General features: G+C 42.7%; 1 protein-coding gene across 1 annotated transcript in view; it reads right to left on the reverse strand.

The window, feature by feature from the left end:
* The window catches only part of si:ch211-207d6.2 (sickle tail protein), a 106,185-nt gene that overhangs the window by 79,511 nt on the left and 7,015 nt on the right, over positions 1-19,659 (reverse strand). The window contains exons 2-6 of the mRNA XM_063886811.1: positions 17,414-17,630; positions 16,934-17,132; positions 14,204-14,288; positions 3,157-3,442; positions 2,527-2,800 (exon numbers count right to left, since the gene is read on the reverse strand). Coding sequence (XP_063742881.1) covers positions 2,527-2,800; positions 3,157-3,442; positions 14,204-14,288; positions 16,934-17,132; positions 17,414-17,525 — 956 coding nt within the window. The 5' untranslated portion in view covers positions 17,526-17,630. The remainder of the gene's footprint in view (positions 1-2,526; positions 2,801-3,156; positions 3,443-14,203; positions 14,289-16,933; positions 17,133-17,413; positions 17,631-19,659) is intronic.

Consider the following 19,659-nt stretch of genomic DNA (forward strand, 5'->3'; position numbering starts at 1 on the left):
CTCAGCAAACACAACTGCAGAGCTGCAAACATTACTGAAGGGACAGTTCTGTTAGTCCAGGAAACAAACTGTGTGAATCAACTGTGTCAGGAATCGGGTAGGGAGAGAGCGTTCTAGCATGCTCTGTCTGTCTGTGTGTATATACACACACATATATATATCACCAGCCCAAGCAGTTTTTTTCTCATACTATAATAGCTACATTTAACGTTAATAGCAGCCGTATACCATACCGACAGGAAGCCTGTGCTAGAGCAGAAAAACGTCTGAAGGATCGCTGTCCAACATGGACCAAAGTCAAGGACCTCAAGCAAGTTTTTTAATTTAATATTACTATTAACGTTAACGTTACTTCCTTCAAATTAATTTGGGAGTCATATTTGCGGCACATCTATAATAATAATAATTGGCTTTCAGGGGTTGTATGGTAAGTGAACACTGTTGCTAGTGTGGGATAAATCAATATATTGTGGAAGTGAAACTATTAATGGCATAATTCACTGTTTCCGGACGGACCAAAGCTCAAACTTCCGGTAGTACCGGATGTTATTGTTTTTAGCATGTAGCTAAAGGTCTAGGCTGTATCCGAAATCACTCCCTACTCACTATATAGTGTACAACATTTTGTAGTGGTGTCCGAATGTTGAGTGTGTATTGATATTCACTATATAGTGCACTCACTGTTTCCCAAAATGCACCGTGAAATGTAGTGGGCAACCGATGGTCACTACCAAGCAATATATCCCATCATGCATTACAGTCGCGAAGCACGAACCATCTGAACCCAATCACGGATGTCTAGCATCCATGGATTTTAAAGCATTTTGAAAGATATAATAAACGTTGTTCAGATCTATAACGTTACAGAAGCAAGTGTATCTTGTTTCTAACAATAACGTTACCCTTACAAGCTCTCGTTCAAAGAATGAAACTTAGCCTACCTTACAATGAAACTACATTAGAACCAATCCTGTTAATCCTGTCGATCAAGTTGTTGAAGTTTGCTGAAAGTAAGGCCTTTCCCGAAAGCTGACGCTTATGTTGTACTATCTTTAAAGGTTAGCACAGCAAAGCACTAACACGGACACACAGAATACTGTGGCAGAGAGTTGGTGGTGATGAACATTGTTATTTGTCCGACCTACTGTCAATCATCTTCACATGAACGCGCAAGGTAGCGCACAATTGATTCAAAGCAGTGAAGTGGCGCTTAACGACAACACCTCAAAAGGTGAATTGACCAATCAAAAAATGTTATATCATCCCGTTAACCGCCAGCCAAACGCTTAACCTCTTGAAGAGGCGCTTAATTGTGTAATGCCAAATTTGGCGTGTGAGAGCCACTGTTTGTACACCTTACTTTGTCAGTTTGTCTATGCAATACACAGCAGCACAAGCAAGTAATGAATCGTTAAATATAACAGAAACACGTCCACGTGACGTTTTTCGCTTTTGTGAATTTTTTTTTAAGCATCACTTCATCTGCTTAAATGGACCGTCTGCCACTGATTTACAGGTCCCCTATTATGCAAAATGCAGTTTTTGATGTCTTTTATACATAACTATTTGTCTCCTGTGTGTAAGGAGACTCACAAAGTTTCAGAAAATACAACCCGAGAGCCCATCTGTATACACACGAGCTGATCCAGATTTGCTTTGGTTATGACATCATATCTTAAATGTGGGCTGGCTTTACTTGAACTCCTGGCAAAGTCCTGCCCACGTGACACGTCCCAACCTATCGTCCGCAATATACAGTCGCGAGCTGAATCCCTCCGCAGCACCTCTGTGCGTCTGTGTGTTCAGCAGGATGTCTGCAGGAGGGACTGCCAGTTGTTATTTATACAATACATATATATGTCTCTGTTCTAGTGGTAAACACTGAGAAGCGTTTCAGAAATAATACTGGATGTTGTTTCGAACCAAATATGGCGTTTAATCACGGCAGCGTTTAGCTGAGTTTCTCTGTTAGAAACTTTTCATGCATGACGCTCTAAAGGGGCGTGGCCAGCTTCAGGTCAGCTCAAATTTAAAGCTACAGCCACAGAATCAGCACTTCAGGAACAGGGCTGAGATAGAGGGGGATGAGGCATGTTACAATGGGGGATCTGTTTGGTATTTTGAGCAAAACACTTCACAAACAAGTTTTGTATAGATATTGCCCTACAATATATTGTTGAAATATAGCATAATTGGAGACCTTTAAGACATTGACCAAAACGCAACTTTTCAGGCTGGCTTGTGTGATTAATGTTTTGTCCGTTTGCTCAATGTTGCCAGATTTTTTTCAACTTTTCATCTTTTTTTATGGTATCTATTTTTACCCCTGTAAAGTGTCTTTGAGCACCTGATAAAGCACTTAAAAATAGTCGCGGCTGTGCCATCCTTCATTTTTTATGAACAGGAGAGTTCCTGGGGGCAGACTGGATCAGGCTCAGGAGCTCTGTCTCGCTCTCTGCTGTGCAGGCTCAAAACAAGCGAGAGACTAAATAATCCTTCCAACAGTGTGGTCAGATCAGTGTGTACCTGTGCAGGGAGTGGGTCTGGTGATCCATGCTGTCTCCGAAGCCCATCAGGGGTTTGATGGAGGCCCGGTACTGCTGCAGCACCCCCGGGATCCCTGAGACCCCCGCATCCACCATTTCTGCAGGCAGAGAGGGAGGAGTGCTACACTGGGAGGAGCTGAAGCTGAGGCGACCCCCTCCCCCTCCGTCCTGCAGGGAGGAGCAGTAGAAGTCTGGGTAATGTGGTCCTCCTTCACCACGAACCACCAGGGCCTTACGGCTGCCAACGTCCTCATCTGACACACACACATGTGCACACGCACATCACATGAATGTCAGAGTAGCCACATTATTTACATTATTCTATGCTGTCAGTGTTGCTTGTTCTGCATCTTTTTACAAAAAAAGCTGTTAATATATTGTTTATGTTTTTTGTCACTTTAGTGTGAGCAATCCTTTCTTTGTTGCTCCCTGAAACCCTCGTTTATCCGACACAAGGGTCTCAGGATAGAGTGTTGTATATTTAACAGATCATTAAGATTTCTGAGGCAGAAAGCCCATGTGTTTCTTTAGTCACGTTAGAAACATGCACATTGCGTTTTGTCATCAGACATTGGTCATTGATGAGCTGGTGAGCATGCAGGTGTCTCACCAGGCTTCACGTCTCTCCTCTCCAGTATGGCACTGCTGCTGGAGCACAGGGAGCTGGATCGCCCCACCCCTGACAAGCGCTCCTGTGGTAATGTGGCGCTTCCTGGATCCACCATCCCAGTCCTACTCCCTATGCTCCCACCGTATGGCCTCCTGGAGGGAGAGGAGGGCATGGAGCGGACCATGGGGGGTGACATAGAGCCTTGCAGGCTGCGCAGAGTGCTGCATCCGGACGCTGACAGGGTGTGGACTAGACTGTGACTGCCGTACAGCACCTCTTTAGAGATCTGTGAAAAACAGAGAGTGTCTGAATCACTGAAGGGGAATAAGAGGGACAATAACAGACCGAATGCTCAGACACCAAACAAACCCAGCGCCATAAAAACTCTTTACAGAGAAATCCTGCTTAGGTGTGTGTGTGTGTGTGTGTGTGTGTGTGTGTGTGCGTGCGTGCGTGCGTGCGTGCGTGTGTGCGAGTGTGACACATTTATGCAGGTGCTGTGGGAAGAACGCCAAGCATGGACATGCTCTTACACATGTTGACTCTCTGATTCCCCCGCTGTGTGTTTACAGTTGAACCGGTCCAGGCTCTGACTGCCAGGCTGATCCAGGAATAGCCAGTCACACAACCTCCAAACTCTGAGCTGCTTGATCATTACCTTCAACCCTATGCTTTCATGTTCATTGCCATTCATGGTCTTATTTTACACTGTGTGGGATTAACCTGAATTCTTTATTTACAGCAAAAGTGCATTTGTGATCATTTCAAGTTTCTGTACACCCACCCCTTCTACCTCTCTTTCAGTGTGGGATTTCCTTCCTTTGCTAGAAAAACCTTTTGTCAGTCCTTAGTAAACCCTAAACAGGCCTAAACTTGGTGCATTTTATTGTGTAGGTGGTCTTCTAAGTCAAGGAGCTCTGTCAACCATCAAGGAGCTCTGTCAACCATGAAAACAAAGTCTGCGTCCTCATCATGCAATTATTTGTCTCCAAAGATGTCAACTTTGCTGATATGTGAGACTGATGTATTGATTTGGTAACATGGTTTCTATGTTTTCCTGTATCTGAAAAAGGCTGTGCAGTGTTGGTTTTTTCCCCTCTGCTACCAGCATCGTCAACAAGGCCCGGGAACTCCCACTGACACTGACTATTATTTATATATATACAGTGGGGCAAAAAAGTATTTAGTCAGCCACCAATTGTGCAAGTTCTCCCATTTAAAAAGATGAGAGAGGCCTGTCATTTTTATCATAGGTATACCTCAACTATGAGAGACAGAATGAGAAAAAAAAATCCAGGAAATCATATTGTAGGATTTTTAATGAATTAATTTTCAAATGATTGTGGAAAATAAATATTTGGTCAATAACAAAAGTTCATCTCAATACTTTGTTATATACCCTTTGTTGGCAATGACAGAGGTCAAACGTTTTCTGTAAGTCTTCACAAGGTTTTCACACACTGTTGCTGGTATTTTGGCCCATTCCTCCATGCAGATCTCCTCTAAAGCACTGATGTTTTGGGGCTGTCGCTGGGCAACACAGACTTTCAACTCCCTCCAAAGATTTTCTATGGGGTTGAGATCTGGAGACTGGCTAGGCAACTCCAGGACCTTGAAATGCTTCTTACGAAGCCACTCCTTCGTTGCCCTGGCGGTGTGTTTGGGATCATCGTCATGCTGAAAGACCCAGCCACGCCTCATCTTCAGTGCCCTTGCTGATGGAAGGAGGTTTTCACTCAAAATCTCACGATACATGGCCCCATTCATTCTTTCCTTTACACGGATCAGTCGTCCTGGTCCCTTTGCAGAGAAACATCCCCAAAGCATGATGTTTCCACCCCCATGCTTCACAGTAGGTATGGTGTTCTTTGGATGCAACTCTGCATTCTTTCTCCTCCAAACACGACAAGTTGAGTTTTTACCAAAAAGTTCTATTTTGGTTTCATCTGACCATATGACATTCTCCCAATCCTCTTCTGGATCATCCAAATGCCCTCTAGCAAACTTCAGACGGGCCTGGACATGTACTGGCTTAAGCAGGGAGACACGTCTGGAACTGCAGGATTTAAGTCCCTGGTGGCGTAGTGTGTTACTGATGGTAGCCTCTGTTACTTTGGTCCCAGCTCTCTGCAGGTCATTCACTACGTCCCCCCGTGTGGTTCTGGGATTTTTGCTCACCGTTCTTGTGATCATTTTGACCCACGGGGTGAGATCTTGCGTGGAGCCCCAGATCGAGGGAGATTAGCAGTGGTCTTGTATGTCTTCCATTTTCTAATAATTGCTCCCACAGTTGATTTCTTCACACCAAGCTGCTTACCTATTGCAGATTCACTTTTCCCAGCCTGGTGCAGGTCTACAATTTTGTCTCTGGTCTCCTTTGACAGCTCTTTGGTCTTGGCCATAGTGGAGTTTGGAGTATGACTGTTTGAGGTTGTGGACAGGTGTCTTTTATACTGATAACGAGTTCAAAAAGGTGCCATTAATACAGGTAACGAGTGGAGGACAGAGGAGCCTCTTAAAGAAGAAGTTACAGGTCTGTGAGAGCCAGAAATCTTGCTTGTTTGTTATTGACCAAATACTTATTTTACCGAGGAATTGACCAATTAATTCATTAAAAATCCTACAATGTGATTTCCTGGATTGTTTTTTCTCATTTTGTCTCTCATGGTTGAAGTGTACCTATGATAAAAATTACAGGCCTCTCTCATCTTTTTAAATGGGAGAACTTGCACAATTGGTGGCTGACTAAATACTTTTTTGCCCCACTGTATATATATATATATATACATACAATAATAATAAAGAAGTGTTAAAATCTCAATGACAGGGAAAACTAATCAGTTACAGTCAAAAGGCTGCAGGAGCTCCCTTCACTTTACGAACCTCCTTATACCATCCATCCATCCATCCATATTTTCCCGCTTATCCGTCAGGGTCGCAGAGGTAACTGTTCCAGCAGAGAGCCCCAAACTTGTCTTTCCCTGGCCACATCAACCAGCTTTGACTGGGGGATTCCAAGGCGCTCCCAGGCCAGCGAAGAGATATAATCCCTCCACCTGGTCCTAGGTCTACCCCTCGGTCTCTTCCCAGCTGGACATGCCTGGAACACCTCCCTAAGGTGGCGCCCAGGTGGCATCCCCACTAGGTGCCCGAACCACCTCAACTGGCTCCTTTCCTCCCGGATGACTGAACTGCTCACCTTATCCCTAAGGGAGATGCCAGCCACCCTGCGGAAAAATCCCATTTCGGCCGCTTGTATCCACAATCTCGTTCTTTCGGTCATGACCCATCCTTCATGACCATAGGTGAGGGTAGGAACAAAGATGGCATGGTAGACAGAGCTTAGCCTTCTGTCTCAGCTCTCTTTTCGTGACAATGGTCTCACGCTCCATTGTTCCCTCACTCGAGAACAAGACCCCGAGATGCTTGAACTCCTTCACTTGGGGTAAGGCCTCATTCCCTACTTGGAGTGAACAGTCTATCGGTTTCCTGCTGAGAACCATGGCCTCAGATTTGGAGGTGCTGATCCTCATCCCAGCCGCTTCACACTCGGCCGCGAACCGATCCAGTGAGTGCTGCAGGTCCCAGACCGATGAAGCCATTAGGACCACATCATCTGCAAAAAGCTGTGGTGCAATCCTTAGCCCACCGAACTGCAGACCCCTTCCCCCATGACTACACCTCGAAATCCTTTCCATGAATGTCACAAACAACAGTGGTGACAAAGCGCAGCCCTGGCGGAGGCCAACCCTCACCGGAAAGACCGTCCGACGTGCTACCGAGGACCCGGACACAGCTCTCGCTTTGGGAGTACAGAGATTGGATGGCCCTGAGTAGAGGCCCCCTCATCCCATACTCCCGCAGCACCTCCCACAGTATGTCCCGGGGAACCTGGTCATACGCCTTCTCCAAATCCACAAAGCACATGTAGACCGGATGAGCGTACTCCCAGGCCCCCTCCAGGATCCCTGCGAGAGTAAAAAGCTGGTCCGTCGTTCCACGACCAGGAAGATATCCCTATTGTTCCTCCTCAATCTGAGGTTCGACAACCTCAACCTCCTTACACATTTCAAAATAAACTTAAAAATGTATACAGTTACAACTAGAGACCTGCAAAATATTTTAATCAGTAACCTAATGTCAGTATCAAAATATAAAAGCAATATGAGCTGATTCCTTTCTGCTTCTTTTGGAATAGCTTAGTATCAAATGCAATGCAAATAAATAAAAGACAAAAGAAATATCAATAAGATATTTTTTACTTAATTGTATTATGTTACCGAAACACTGTAACCTTAGAGAAGAAGAAACCAAAATATTGAGTATCCTAAAATATTTTGTTTTATAGGAAAACCTGGCTTTCATGAAGCATATTCAGGCAGGAGTTATATACCAACACTGAAACACACGAGCACCTACCACAGTTTAGGAATAAAATCAGAGCTGATATAAAAGTGTTCCGTTTTAGTTTAATACACACAGTTAAACTCACACACACACACACACGTTTTATGAACATATTGGTTCACCTGCTGAATTAACAAAATATCAAATAAAACAAAGGCTTCTGGTTATGGCGCAGTGCTGGTGAGACGCATCTCTGTTGGGCTCCCAGGCTAATCTATTGAATCAATGATTTCGAAGACCACAACTTTCTTAAAATACACGTATACTTGAACACTAAACTAACTGCCAAAACCATGGTGGGAAAATCTCAGAAACCAACTCCGCAGACCCCTGCAGCATCGAAAACTTTAATTTCTACGTCGCAAGATAAAGCTAGATCGGCTGCTGCTAGCAAAGACACCGAGGCGACGGCATTGACTGAGGACAGGCAGAATGGGGAAGTCCTCTGTGCCATACGCTCTTATGCAAAGCGACTTTTCTTTTCTTTTTTTTTTTTTTTTGAACAATGCTTTTTTATACATTTTCAATAAGAACATACAAAAACACGTTGACACATGCCACACTATTTGCACAATGAAAAGCAGGCAAACCTCGTGTTGCATACACACATACAAAATAAGTAAATACAATTTAAATTTAAAACAAAAATATAAATAAAAATACATATATAAAACAATAACAATAATTACAAATAATAATAAATAAATAAAAATAGATAAATAAAGTTGTTACACTCAATAGCCTTACAGATAAATACAATCTACTGTTGTCTGAGAAAGTTCATTAAGAGTGCCCACACCTCTTCAAATTCTTGGACTTTACCCCTAATTACATAGGTTAGCTTTTCTAATGTAACACACATTGCCATTTCTCTAATCCAAGATTGTGTAGAGGATACTTCAGTCTCTCTCCAAGATAGAGCAATCATCCTCCTGGCCTGCAGGAGGCCAAAGTTGATCAGAATCTTACACTTAGAGTAAACAGAAAAGCAATCCGGGTTTATCCCTAAAACACAAAGTTTTGCTATGCAAGGTACCTGAATACCTGTGATTATACTTAGAGTGCGGACTACCCTTTTCCAAAAATCTACCAGCTTAGGACATTCCCATACACAATGAATTAAAGTACCTTTCTCAGTCAAACATTTCACACATGTATCTGGAATGCCAGGTGACCATTTGTTGAGTTTCTCAGGGGTTATGTATGTCCTCATTAACCACTTGTGTTGTAGCAGTTTCATTCGAGTATTAATGGTTTGTGATTGAGCTTTTAAATAAGCTGACATCCACTCAGCTTCTCCAATATCTTCCTTAATATCTAAACTCAATGCTCTCCTTCTATCATGACTAGACTCCTCATCATGCGAGACAAGTGCTGTATATAATGTAGAGATTTGTCGTTTCCCATTCATGTGTTTCAACACAATGCCCTCGAGGCAGGACAGCGGTGGCTCATGTGTAGCCTGATACTGCTTTGATGAGATGAAGTGCTTCAATTGTAAGTATTTAAAGAAATGTTTTTTTGGAATTTAATATTTCAAACAAAGGTCGTTAAATGTTAGTAAAGTGCCCTGAACATATAAGTCTCCAATTTTTTGCACCCCCCTGTCGGCCCAAACCTGAGAACCACCATCTGCCCTGCCAGGGGCAAACTGCGCATTACCCCAAATAGGTGAAAATTGAGAGATGGGGGGAGTATCGCCAACATGGCTATGGGCCTTAAACCATATATCCACAGAGTTTTTAAAGAAGGGGTTTGTTGTTTTTTTCTTTAAAGTTTTGAAATCTGCTGAATATAAATATAGACTTAATGGCAGCTTAGGTACTGATGCTTGTTTAATATAAACCCATGCTGGAGGAGAGTGTGTGACAAAATAAAACATAGCACTACGCAGCTGAGCGGCCCAGTAATACCACTGTAAACTGGGCATCTGTAATCCACCCCTATCATAAGGCAAATACAATAATCTGAGTCTCAGTATGGGTTTTCTATTGTTCCAGATAAATCTACAAAATGCAGTGTTAATTTCTTCAAAAAATGATTTTGGCAGTGGCATTGGGAGTGACTGAAACAAATATAAGAATTTCGGTAAGATAGTCATCTTAATTATGTTGATCCGACCAATCATTGATATTGGCATTGTTGTCCATTTTTCAAGTAGGTCTTGTACCTCTCTCATCAACGGGTCATAGTTTGCTTCAACAACTGTATTAATTTGGAGGGTAATCTAGGATAAAGCCCTCCCTCGCATTAAGAAAGGGTGTACTTATAACTGGATTGGTTCTTTCTTCTTTATTCAAGAAAAGTATAGAAGACTTCTCATTATTAATACTGTAAAAAAAAACTGATCGAATTTATTAATTAAATGTAATAATGTCAGGACACTGTTTGATAAATCTGACAAAAAAAAAATCACATCGTCTGCATACAACGATATCCTATGTTCATGCTCTCCAATTGTTATACCCGACAAATTGGCTTCAGCTCTAATGGACATGGCCAAAGGCTCAATGGCCAAAACGAACAATAGTGGGGAGAGAGGACAGCCCTGGCGTGTTGACCTCTCTAACGTAAACGGGCTTTTTAAATTGTTATTCGTCATTACACGTGCTGTAGGGTTAGTGTACAATAATTCTATCCATTTCAGAAATTTTCCCCCAAGTCCATATCTTGGTAACAAGTTAAACAAATAAGGCCACTCGATTCTATCGAACGCTTGTCTAGCATCTACAGATAGCAGCGCTGTATCCCTGGAGTTATCTTTAAAGTGGATTATGTTGAGGACCCTTCTAATGTTATGAAATCCCTGACGACTCTGTACGAACCCATTCTGGTCATTATGTACCAAAAGGGGGACATATGGATCTAGCCTTTTAGCAAGAACTTTACACAATATTTTTGTGTCTACTCCCATAAGACTGATAGGCCTGTAAGAAGAGCAGTTGATCGGTATTTTCCCAGGTTTCAAAATAAGGATTATTGTAGCAAGTCTTAAAGTTGGTGGTAATATACCATCATTAAATGACTCATTAAACATATTCAAAAGTGGGATCAACAACTGCTTCTGGAAGGTTTTATAAAACTCTATTGGCAGGCCATCAGGCCCTGGAGCTTTGCCTGAGTTGATAATTTTTATGGCCTGCAAAAGTTCTTCTACCGTTATGTCCTCATCCAGGTCCTCTTTAAACTCCTCTGTGAACGTTTTAAACTGGAGCTGATTAAGAAAGGTATCTCTATAAGTAGGTGTGGGGGAGCATTCTGACCTGTACAGTGACTGATAAAATTCTTTAAATGTATTATTACTATCTTGAGGATCGTTTGATATCTCCCTGATTGGGTAGTTATGCCATTAATGGCTCTTTCAGATTGTGTTTTTTTAATTCTCCAAGCTAACAGTTTGCCGGCTTTTTCTCCCTGATCATAAAACGCCAGGTTCAACCACAGTAAACTTTTTGCTGCTCTATCAGATGTTAGTTTATTGTATTCCGTTCTTAAAATTAGTAACCGTTTTTGCTTTTCAGGGTCATCTTTATTATTTATATCTATTTCCAAAGATTTTATTTGCTTCTCTAATTAATTAATTTCTGCTTTTTGTTTCTTGTTTTTAGTGCTTGTAAAACTAATAATGTGCCCTCTAATATATGCCTTGAAGGTTTCCCATCTAATGCCTGAAAATAGTCGTCAATCTTATCTTCTACATATTTAATAAATTCCGGATTTTTAAGCCACTTCACTTGTAGACGCCAATTAGTGGGAGACTGCTGAAGCTTTTTCATTTGTACAGACATAGAAATGGGGGAGTGATCACTCATAACTATACAGTCACTAATAACTATACAGTCAACTAAATTCAATGCACGAGACAGGATCCTACCCTGAGCAATTACAAATCTCCCTTGGGGGTCCCTGATAGTATTGGTAAGCTGAAAAGGAATTGTTCTATGAATAAGAATAAGTACCCCTCGAGCGTAATTGTTATATGTGGCATGTATAACTTGACCAGGCCACCTACGCTGTATTTGTCTAATTTCAGTGACTGAGATATGAATTTCCTGAAGAAAGATTATTTTAGAGTGTAGGTTTTTAAGTCTAGTCATTACCTGGTTCAGTTTGGTTAGCTTATTGAGTCCCCTGACATTCCAGCTTGTAAATCTTAAATCAGACAGTTTTGGACTTTCCATGTTGGTTCATGTACAGTGAGACAGATGACCATGTTGAGTGTGACAAAAAAAAAAAAAAAAAAAAGAATAGATGAAAACAACACAAACCGAACCCTACATATACACATACACAAGGAAACACTTAACCTTTGAATTCCGCCCTCCCCCCCTTCCCTTACTTAAACTAAACATGTAAGGGCAAGTACCAATCCACAATTAATGAGGAGTGGTTTAACTGTAGGCACTTCTCTCCGACAGCCCACGCGGTCCCCCCCAACCCCGCATCCCGACCTGAACATTCAAACATTTATCGTCCTAGAATGAAGCATAGCATTATTAACACTTCTTGGTTTAACTGCCCTTAGAAGCCTGTGTTAAATACACAAGTGTATCGGTTGATAGAAGGTGCATAAAATAAAGTGTCCACCAAATATAGTAGTAGCAGCTCTGCATAAAATAAGTTAGAAAGTACAGAATATACACAAATCCAACTTCGCAGAACCTATATTAAACTACTGATCATCTATCAGTCATTCTGTAAGTACCTATACTCCTCAGCATTCAGAAGTTTAGGAGTTTGGGATGAAGTTCTCAGCTTCTTCTGGTGTAGAGAAAATAACTATCTTCCCGTTGTGCAGAGCCCTCATCTTGCAAGGGCGTAGGGTGAATCCCCGAAAAGTTCCAGCTTCAATGAATTTTTTCCTCACTGCAATGAAAGGGCTCCGTGCCTTCATGGTTTCCGCTGATTTATCTTGAGCAAAGAAGATTTTGTGACCATCATGAGTGAGCGAGCGTTGTTTGGATGTGTTGAAGACAAACTCGCGGTCTTGAAATCGCAGTAAGCGGATGATTACGGCTCTGCTCTGATCTGGTCTTGGTCTTGCCCAAGTGCGGTGCGCTCTTTCCAAGGTGAACGACTTGGCGGCATCGACCCCCAGCCAGACCAGCAACATATGCTGGATGTAATCAGTCATGGGCTGGGTGTTTTCAGCATTTTCGGGGAGCCCTACCAGTCTTAGGTTCTTTCTCCGGGCACGATTTTCTAGGTCTTCCGTCTTAGACTCTAAATAAGTGATGCGTTTAGAGGCGTCCATCAGCTCCGTATGCACACTCTGCAGGCTATCTTCGGCGTCTATGATGCGCCCTTCAGCCTCCGTGAGCCGCTTAACATTAGCAATGATACCTTGTTGAAGGTCCGCAAAACTCTTCTGCACAGCATCAACAGAGCTATTCATCTCAGCTATGCGTCTCTCCACGTTGTCGAGTTTTGTCCCAAAGCCATCGAGAGTATTCATCGTGGTGACGGTCGTACGGAGTGACTGCAGTACTTCTAGCACCGCAGCTAAGTCACGGGATCTGGAGCTGCTTTCACAGTCTTTAAGCGTTGTTTGTTTAGACATCTTGTAGAACCAGTTAGAAGTGTTAATAGTTAATAAACTAGGACTTTTAGCGGAATTGCGAGGAACACCCACTCTAAGCTGCCATCTTGGTCCACGGCTCTACAGCGCCCCCCGCAAAGCGACTTTTCAAAGAAACTTGACGATGTGCTGGAGGGAATAAGCGGACTCAAGGGTGAGCTGAAACACCAAGCTTACAGGATCCCAGTAGCAGAGGAAAGAATTGGAAAGACAGAGGACAACTTAAACTCTATGCACGGCGCTATCACAAATGCGCCACATTGGAAATGAAGGTGGAAGAACAGGAAAACGGGTCGTCGCAACAACTTAAGGCTCATCGGCCTCCCTGAAAAAGTTGAGGGTCAAGACGCGTGGGCTTTTTTGGAGCAATGGCTACCTCGAGCCCTGGGCACCAACATCTTTCCCACACGCCCGTTATTGAGAGAGCACAAAGGATAGGATGTCGAATCGCTGGCCAGGATCCAACACCAACGCGTGGAGTTACATACTAAACACACCGCCTCTACCTCTCACTCATTGATGCTGCGATGATACTATTGCGTGTTTAATAACTGATAAACTTCAGAAGGATTGCATAATAGAATATCGTAGGTGGAAGCTTCAGGACATCACTAACAAGATGGCGATGGTGATGTCATAAGAGGACCCGCCCCCGACGACGTCAGCCTATAGAAGAGCCCGGAAAACCCCATGTGACGACAAGGGGCCAATAGGATCCCCCTCGACTAACCAATGAGAGGACGAGACCGGAGTTCGTCTTATTTTGAAGTTGTTTATTTTTATGACCGGAAAGGGATGGTTCGATAAAGTATGTTTGTATTGTGAAATCGATCCCTCTTTTGTTCCCGACCGCCAGACAGTAACTCCTGATGAGCTCCACTCATTCAGTGGCCTGTGGACGCTGTTCCGGTATATGAGCCACAGCTGTGAAACTTTTGTAAAACCTACTGCTACATTCTTTTATTAAATACTAGTTTTAACACTTTTAGGAGGAGCTTCACTTCATTTTCTTTTAAATCTACTCCTGGACTTTGAATAAAAGAACATTCTTACAGGGCTCACCTTCACCTCAGGCCTGGCGTGGTGGTTGAACACATGTGCAGGGTCTTTGTGATACACCTTGAGACAGGAGTGGGATTTGATGTTCCTGGAAACCAACAGAACACACACAGTAAAGTTTGAAATTAGTAATAAGTCCTACAGTCACTCAATGGTTATATAAAGAATGAACATCAAAACTCTATTTTTGTGGTCCCATCACAAGATGGTGAATAAGATGGCGGTGTGTGCAGACAAGGTGTTTGATGTTTCCTCGTCATGTCTGTTAAGTTCATTTCAACTACCAACAGTACAGTCAGGGGTATAAAGTACAGTCGTGAGTCCTGGTGGACAAAAAAACATACAAATACACACTGGATATAAACACTCAATACGCTTGCAGAGGAAATTAGCGGCCACGGCATACTCTGCCCAATCTCGCCCTTGAGTGCTGTCCCCCAGCTGGAAAGGAGGCGTTGTGAGCGGAATCAGAAGAGGGGTAAACGCAGAGGCATTCGGATTAGGCTAGCAGCTAGCCCAAACAGGCCGGCTATTCCGAGCATGCTAATGGCTAATGTATTTTCACTGGACAATAAAAAGGACAGTATAAGACTTCTCCGGTTGAACCAGTGTAAGGTGAGGGGAATGCTTTACATGTTTACATTTTCACAGGAACATGGTGTTAGAAATAATCAATATATTAGAGCGGAACTTTAAAAGATAATTCACTGTTTCTGGACGGATTATATTTGTCCACTTCCGGTAGTAACACAGGATGTTGTTTTTAGCCTCAGATAGCATAAAGCTAATATTGTATTGTATATATGAGTAGAGGGAGAAGGACCAGTGGAGTTGCATACTAAACACACCGCCTCTACCTCTCACTCATTGATGCTGCAATGATACAGTTGCCTGTTTAATAACTGATAAACCTCCTAAGAACTGCATAATAGAATATTGTAGGACAGAGCTCCAGGACTTCGCTAACAAGATGGCGACGGTGACGTCATAAGAGGACCCGCCCCCGACGACATCAGCCTATAGAAGAGGATCCAGCCCCCCGCTACCAACCAATGAGAGCACGAGAGCGGGGCGCGTCTTATTTTGAAGTTGTTTATTGTATGGTCGGAAAGGGATGGTTCTATAAAACATGTTTGTATTGTGAAATCGAGCGCTCTTTTGTTCCGGACCGCCAGACAGTAACTACTGATGAGCTCCACTCAGTCAGTGGCCTGTGGACGCGTGTCCCGGGCTATTGAGCCACAGCTGTGAAACTTTTGTAAAACCTACTACTGCATCCTTTTATTAAACACTCCTTTTATAACTTTTAAGGGAGTTTTGCTTTCTTTCTTTTAAACCGACTCCTGGGCTTCAAATAAACGAACATTTCTTACAATGGCTAAATGAAAACATCCTGGACTCCGCCATTCAGCTCGACCAACATGCTAATAGGCAGACAGAGCTGCGGTTAGCAGGGGGAAGTCTCGCGGCAAGTGTGTTATCGTTTACATAGCTGATCCTTGGTGTCTGCAAACACTGTTCACCACTGGTTTGAGTTTATGTTTATGAAGTGCCGGCCTTTCTACCTCCCGAGGGAGTTTACAGCCATCCTGGTGGTTGTTGTTAACATCTCCCCCAATTCCAGCAACAAGTACAGAGAGACTGCTTTCCCATTGCGGCTGGGGACTTCAAACATGCTAACCTGAAAATTGCCATGCCTAAAATATATTAACATGTTGATTTCCCAACAACAAAAAACAACACCCTGGACCTTGTTTACACAACCATCAAAAGAAGCAAACAAGGCTCTCCCCTCTGCCACATCGGACTCTGTTCAACTTACTGTTCTGCTGAAACCTGCACAAAGGGCCCAGAGGACAGCACAGCTGCACTTCAAGACTGCTTTGACACTACAAACTGGGACATGTTTAAGCAGACAGCCACATACAACAACACCATCAACATCCAGGAATACACAGAAACAGTCACAGGCTACTTCACCAAATGCATTGATAACATGACATTCCATCAACATCCGGGTTTACCAGAAGCCGGACGGGGGGACAGGCGAGGTCCACGGGCTGCTGAGGGCCCGCAACTTTGCCTTCAGAGTGGCAATGTAAACAGTGATGTCATTCAATCGGGCTCTGGGCAGTGGAAACACAACTGGGGCTAAAAAGAAGAACCAGTTCGGAACCAGAATAGCATCTAAACGGGAACTGGTTTGATGAGAAAGGGGTAACAGTGACCACTGCTGAGAGGATCGTTGGTGCCTCAGTCCCAACACTCCTGGACCTTTACAACACCCGCCTAACACTCAGAGCACTCAGCATTGTGGGTGACCTCCATAGTGCATAAAAGTGGCCTGAGTCAATAACTGCAGTTCCAAACCAGCTCTGGGATTAATATCAGCACTATAACTGTGCCGGGAGCCTTCTGTATTGTGCCTACTGTAAAGTGGAGGAGGGATAATGCTATGGGATGTTTTTATGGGGTTGGCCTAGGCCCCTTAGCTCCAGTGAAGGGGATTCTTAATGCTTCATCTTACCAAGTCACTCTGGACTATTCTATGCCTCCAACTCTGTGGAAAGATTCCAACTTCATATTAATGCCTAACAATTTCGAATGGGATGTCATACAAGCTCTTGTAGGTGTAAGGTGTAGGTGATCCAATACTATTGTCTATATAGTGTATATTCAACAAAAAGACCTGTGTATGTTATGAACTGGCCCCATGGAAAAAGTTTGCCTCACCTGATGTCCTCCAAGTCATAGTAGACGTTGCGGCTGGTGTCTTTGATGTAGATGGCCATGTTGGGAGACTGCAGCATCTTCATGGTGAGCTGCTGAGGGAACGCGGAGACGAAGAGAGCCCGCACAGCGTCCTCACCACTGAGCTCAGCCGGCAGCCTTACCTGCTTAGTCTCCTCCCTGTACTGCAGGTACATCACACCTGACACAGAACACACACACTTTAGAACAGGGGTGTCAAACATACAGCCTGAAATTCAATAAACAAAGTTTATAAAAAATAAAATAAATGAGCATTATTGCAAAAACAGTCCAATTTACACAGATCAGCTCACACACTTACAGCAGTAGCCACAAATTTACAGTGACATTATCAGTGTCTTCAGAGATCTGGGCAGAACCACTGCAACTTTATGGGGTCTGGAGGATTTCTTCATCCGTCTACTTGTAGTCAGCTGTGTGTGTGTGTGTGTTTGTACATACCAGGCGGTCTCTCGCTGGTCTGACCCCTTAACCAGCCCACAGGTAGACTTGCTCTTTCTTTACAGCCCCTTGTAAAGGGGGCAGTCGGTGGCAGCATGGCTCCATCTGACATGGTCTCTGCAGTCAGAGGGTCCTGCTGCTCCACCAGGCACAGCACTCCTGCACAGAGGGGGCTTTCAGAGGGCTGGAGACTCCTCGGCTGTGTGGCTGAAGCAGACTGGATCATAAGAGATTGTAGTCCAGCAGTTAGGACGGTGGCAGAGACATTCAAACCAATCAGAGAATCCTTTGAAAATCATGTATTTGCCAAAGAAGAGATTTAATAAAAAAGACAGTAAACCAAGTTAAAGATGACTTTGAACATATGTAAAATACAATCCACCACCTCCAGCTCTTGCCAGTGGAGAGAATTTTCATGGAAGAATATCTTTTGTTTTTTCATAACTCCATAAACAAATATCATCAGAATGGCAGACCATAATCTGGACATTGCTGGAGGCATTGTAGCAATATTATGGTTGATCACTTCCACATATTCTGGAATTGTCCAGTTATCCAATCCTTTTGGTTATCAATAATAACAGAAATAAATGCAATAATAGGATTTGAGTGGATAACAGTTTTGCTGGGATATATTTAGCTAATATACCTGTCTTGTTTCATATGGGAAAACAGACTTTTTCTTTAAGACTCTGTAGTGATACATTTTACAATTACTAGTCCAAATGGGTCTTCCACATGAAGAGGGTTGTTGCATAATACGTGTTTTTTTCTCTGGTACAGTAGATCTGTGGCTTCTTCCTGGTTTCCTGTGTGCGATTTGCTTGCATGACCACTCTACGATTGTTTTATACATGTCTCTACCAGCCTCTTATTCTGGACTGGAATCAACACATTTGTTGTGAGCCCGTTTGGGGAGACGGTGCCCCATGGTAGTGGACTAATTGCTGTGAACATATTCATGTGATGTACTGCCTCTGGTGACGTTTATGTTGTCTTTTTTGTTTTTGTCTTAATGTGTTACGACTTAAAAAACAAGTATTGATGAAAAAAAGATGACTTTGACTTTTGACATACAATATATATACATACAATAGACATCATAACAATATTGTAGTGCAGTCAGATCTTCAATCTGATATTGTGACAGCCCTCACTTGTTGTGAAATAATCCACTATAAAATGTTGGTGAGAGAACCACAGATTGTTAGGCTTAAACAGCCTGAGGTGACGATTCTCTTCGTCACCTCAGAGCAGTATTCTACACCACTGCCAGAATAGGCAGTCAGACAAAACTACACAAAAATAATCCAATCTTAAATTAAGATTTTCTTATTTTAAGCAAATTCACAAATAGATTATAAACATGTTCTTTTTTAGATCAATTATAAGATCACTTTCTGAACAGATATACAATCCTCTGTGGGAAGGTGTTAACAAAAGACCTGAGAGCTCACTTATTCAAGAGCTCTCCAGTCGGTTGTTTTCCATGGTCAGCTTACACACCAGGCCAACGTCACTGTAACTCCCAGACACCCAGACAAGAGAACATTTGACTAAATTGTAATGTCCAAATGTGAACCTCACACTCTGACTCACAAATAACTCATAACATAGACCTACACCACTGTAATTGTGTGATAATTGTAGGAATTGTTCTGTATGTGCATTATGTATTGCATCATCGTTATCTGGGTGTACAACAATGAATACACACACACACACACACACACACACACACACACACACACACACACACACACACACACACACACACACACACACACACACACACACACACACACACACACACACATTCTTTACATCATCTCTGAGACAGATTTCAAATGAATAAAGAGTAAACTGATCACATGCAACAGTTGTATGCTTTGGCTTGAGCTCAGTGCCCAATGTTTCATTTAAGAGTGGAAGTTCCTCTAACTTTTTTTTTATCAGAATCAGAATCAGAAATACTCTATTTATCCCAAACTAGGAATTTTTTGTTGTTGCAGCATTCAAATACAAAAGAAGCAAAACAAATAATTAGAACAAAACAATACAAATAAAAGTGAATAAAAATGAGTAAAAATTAGAAATATACAAATTTACATGGACCACATAAGTCAAAGATAGACAGATAAGGAATCAGGGCTACCAGGCAGAAATTATTATGAATGGACCATGTCCGAGATGGTCCTCACATGTATAGCCGCACAAACACACGTGTTTGTGTGAAGCAGTGAGCT

This window comes from Eleginops maclovinus, chromosome 6, assembly GCF_036324505.1.
Source record: "Eleginops maclovinus isolate JMC-PN-2008 ecotype Puerto Natales chromosome 6, JC_Emac_rtc_rv5, whole genome shotgun sequence".
Classification (NCBI taxonomy): domain Eukaryota; kingdom Metazoa; phylum Chordata; class Actinopteri; order Perciformes; family Eleginopidae; genus Eleginops; species Eleginops maclovinus.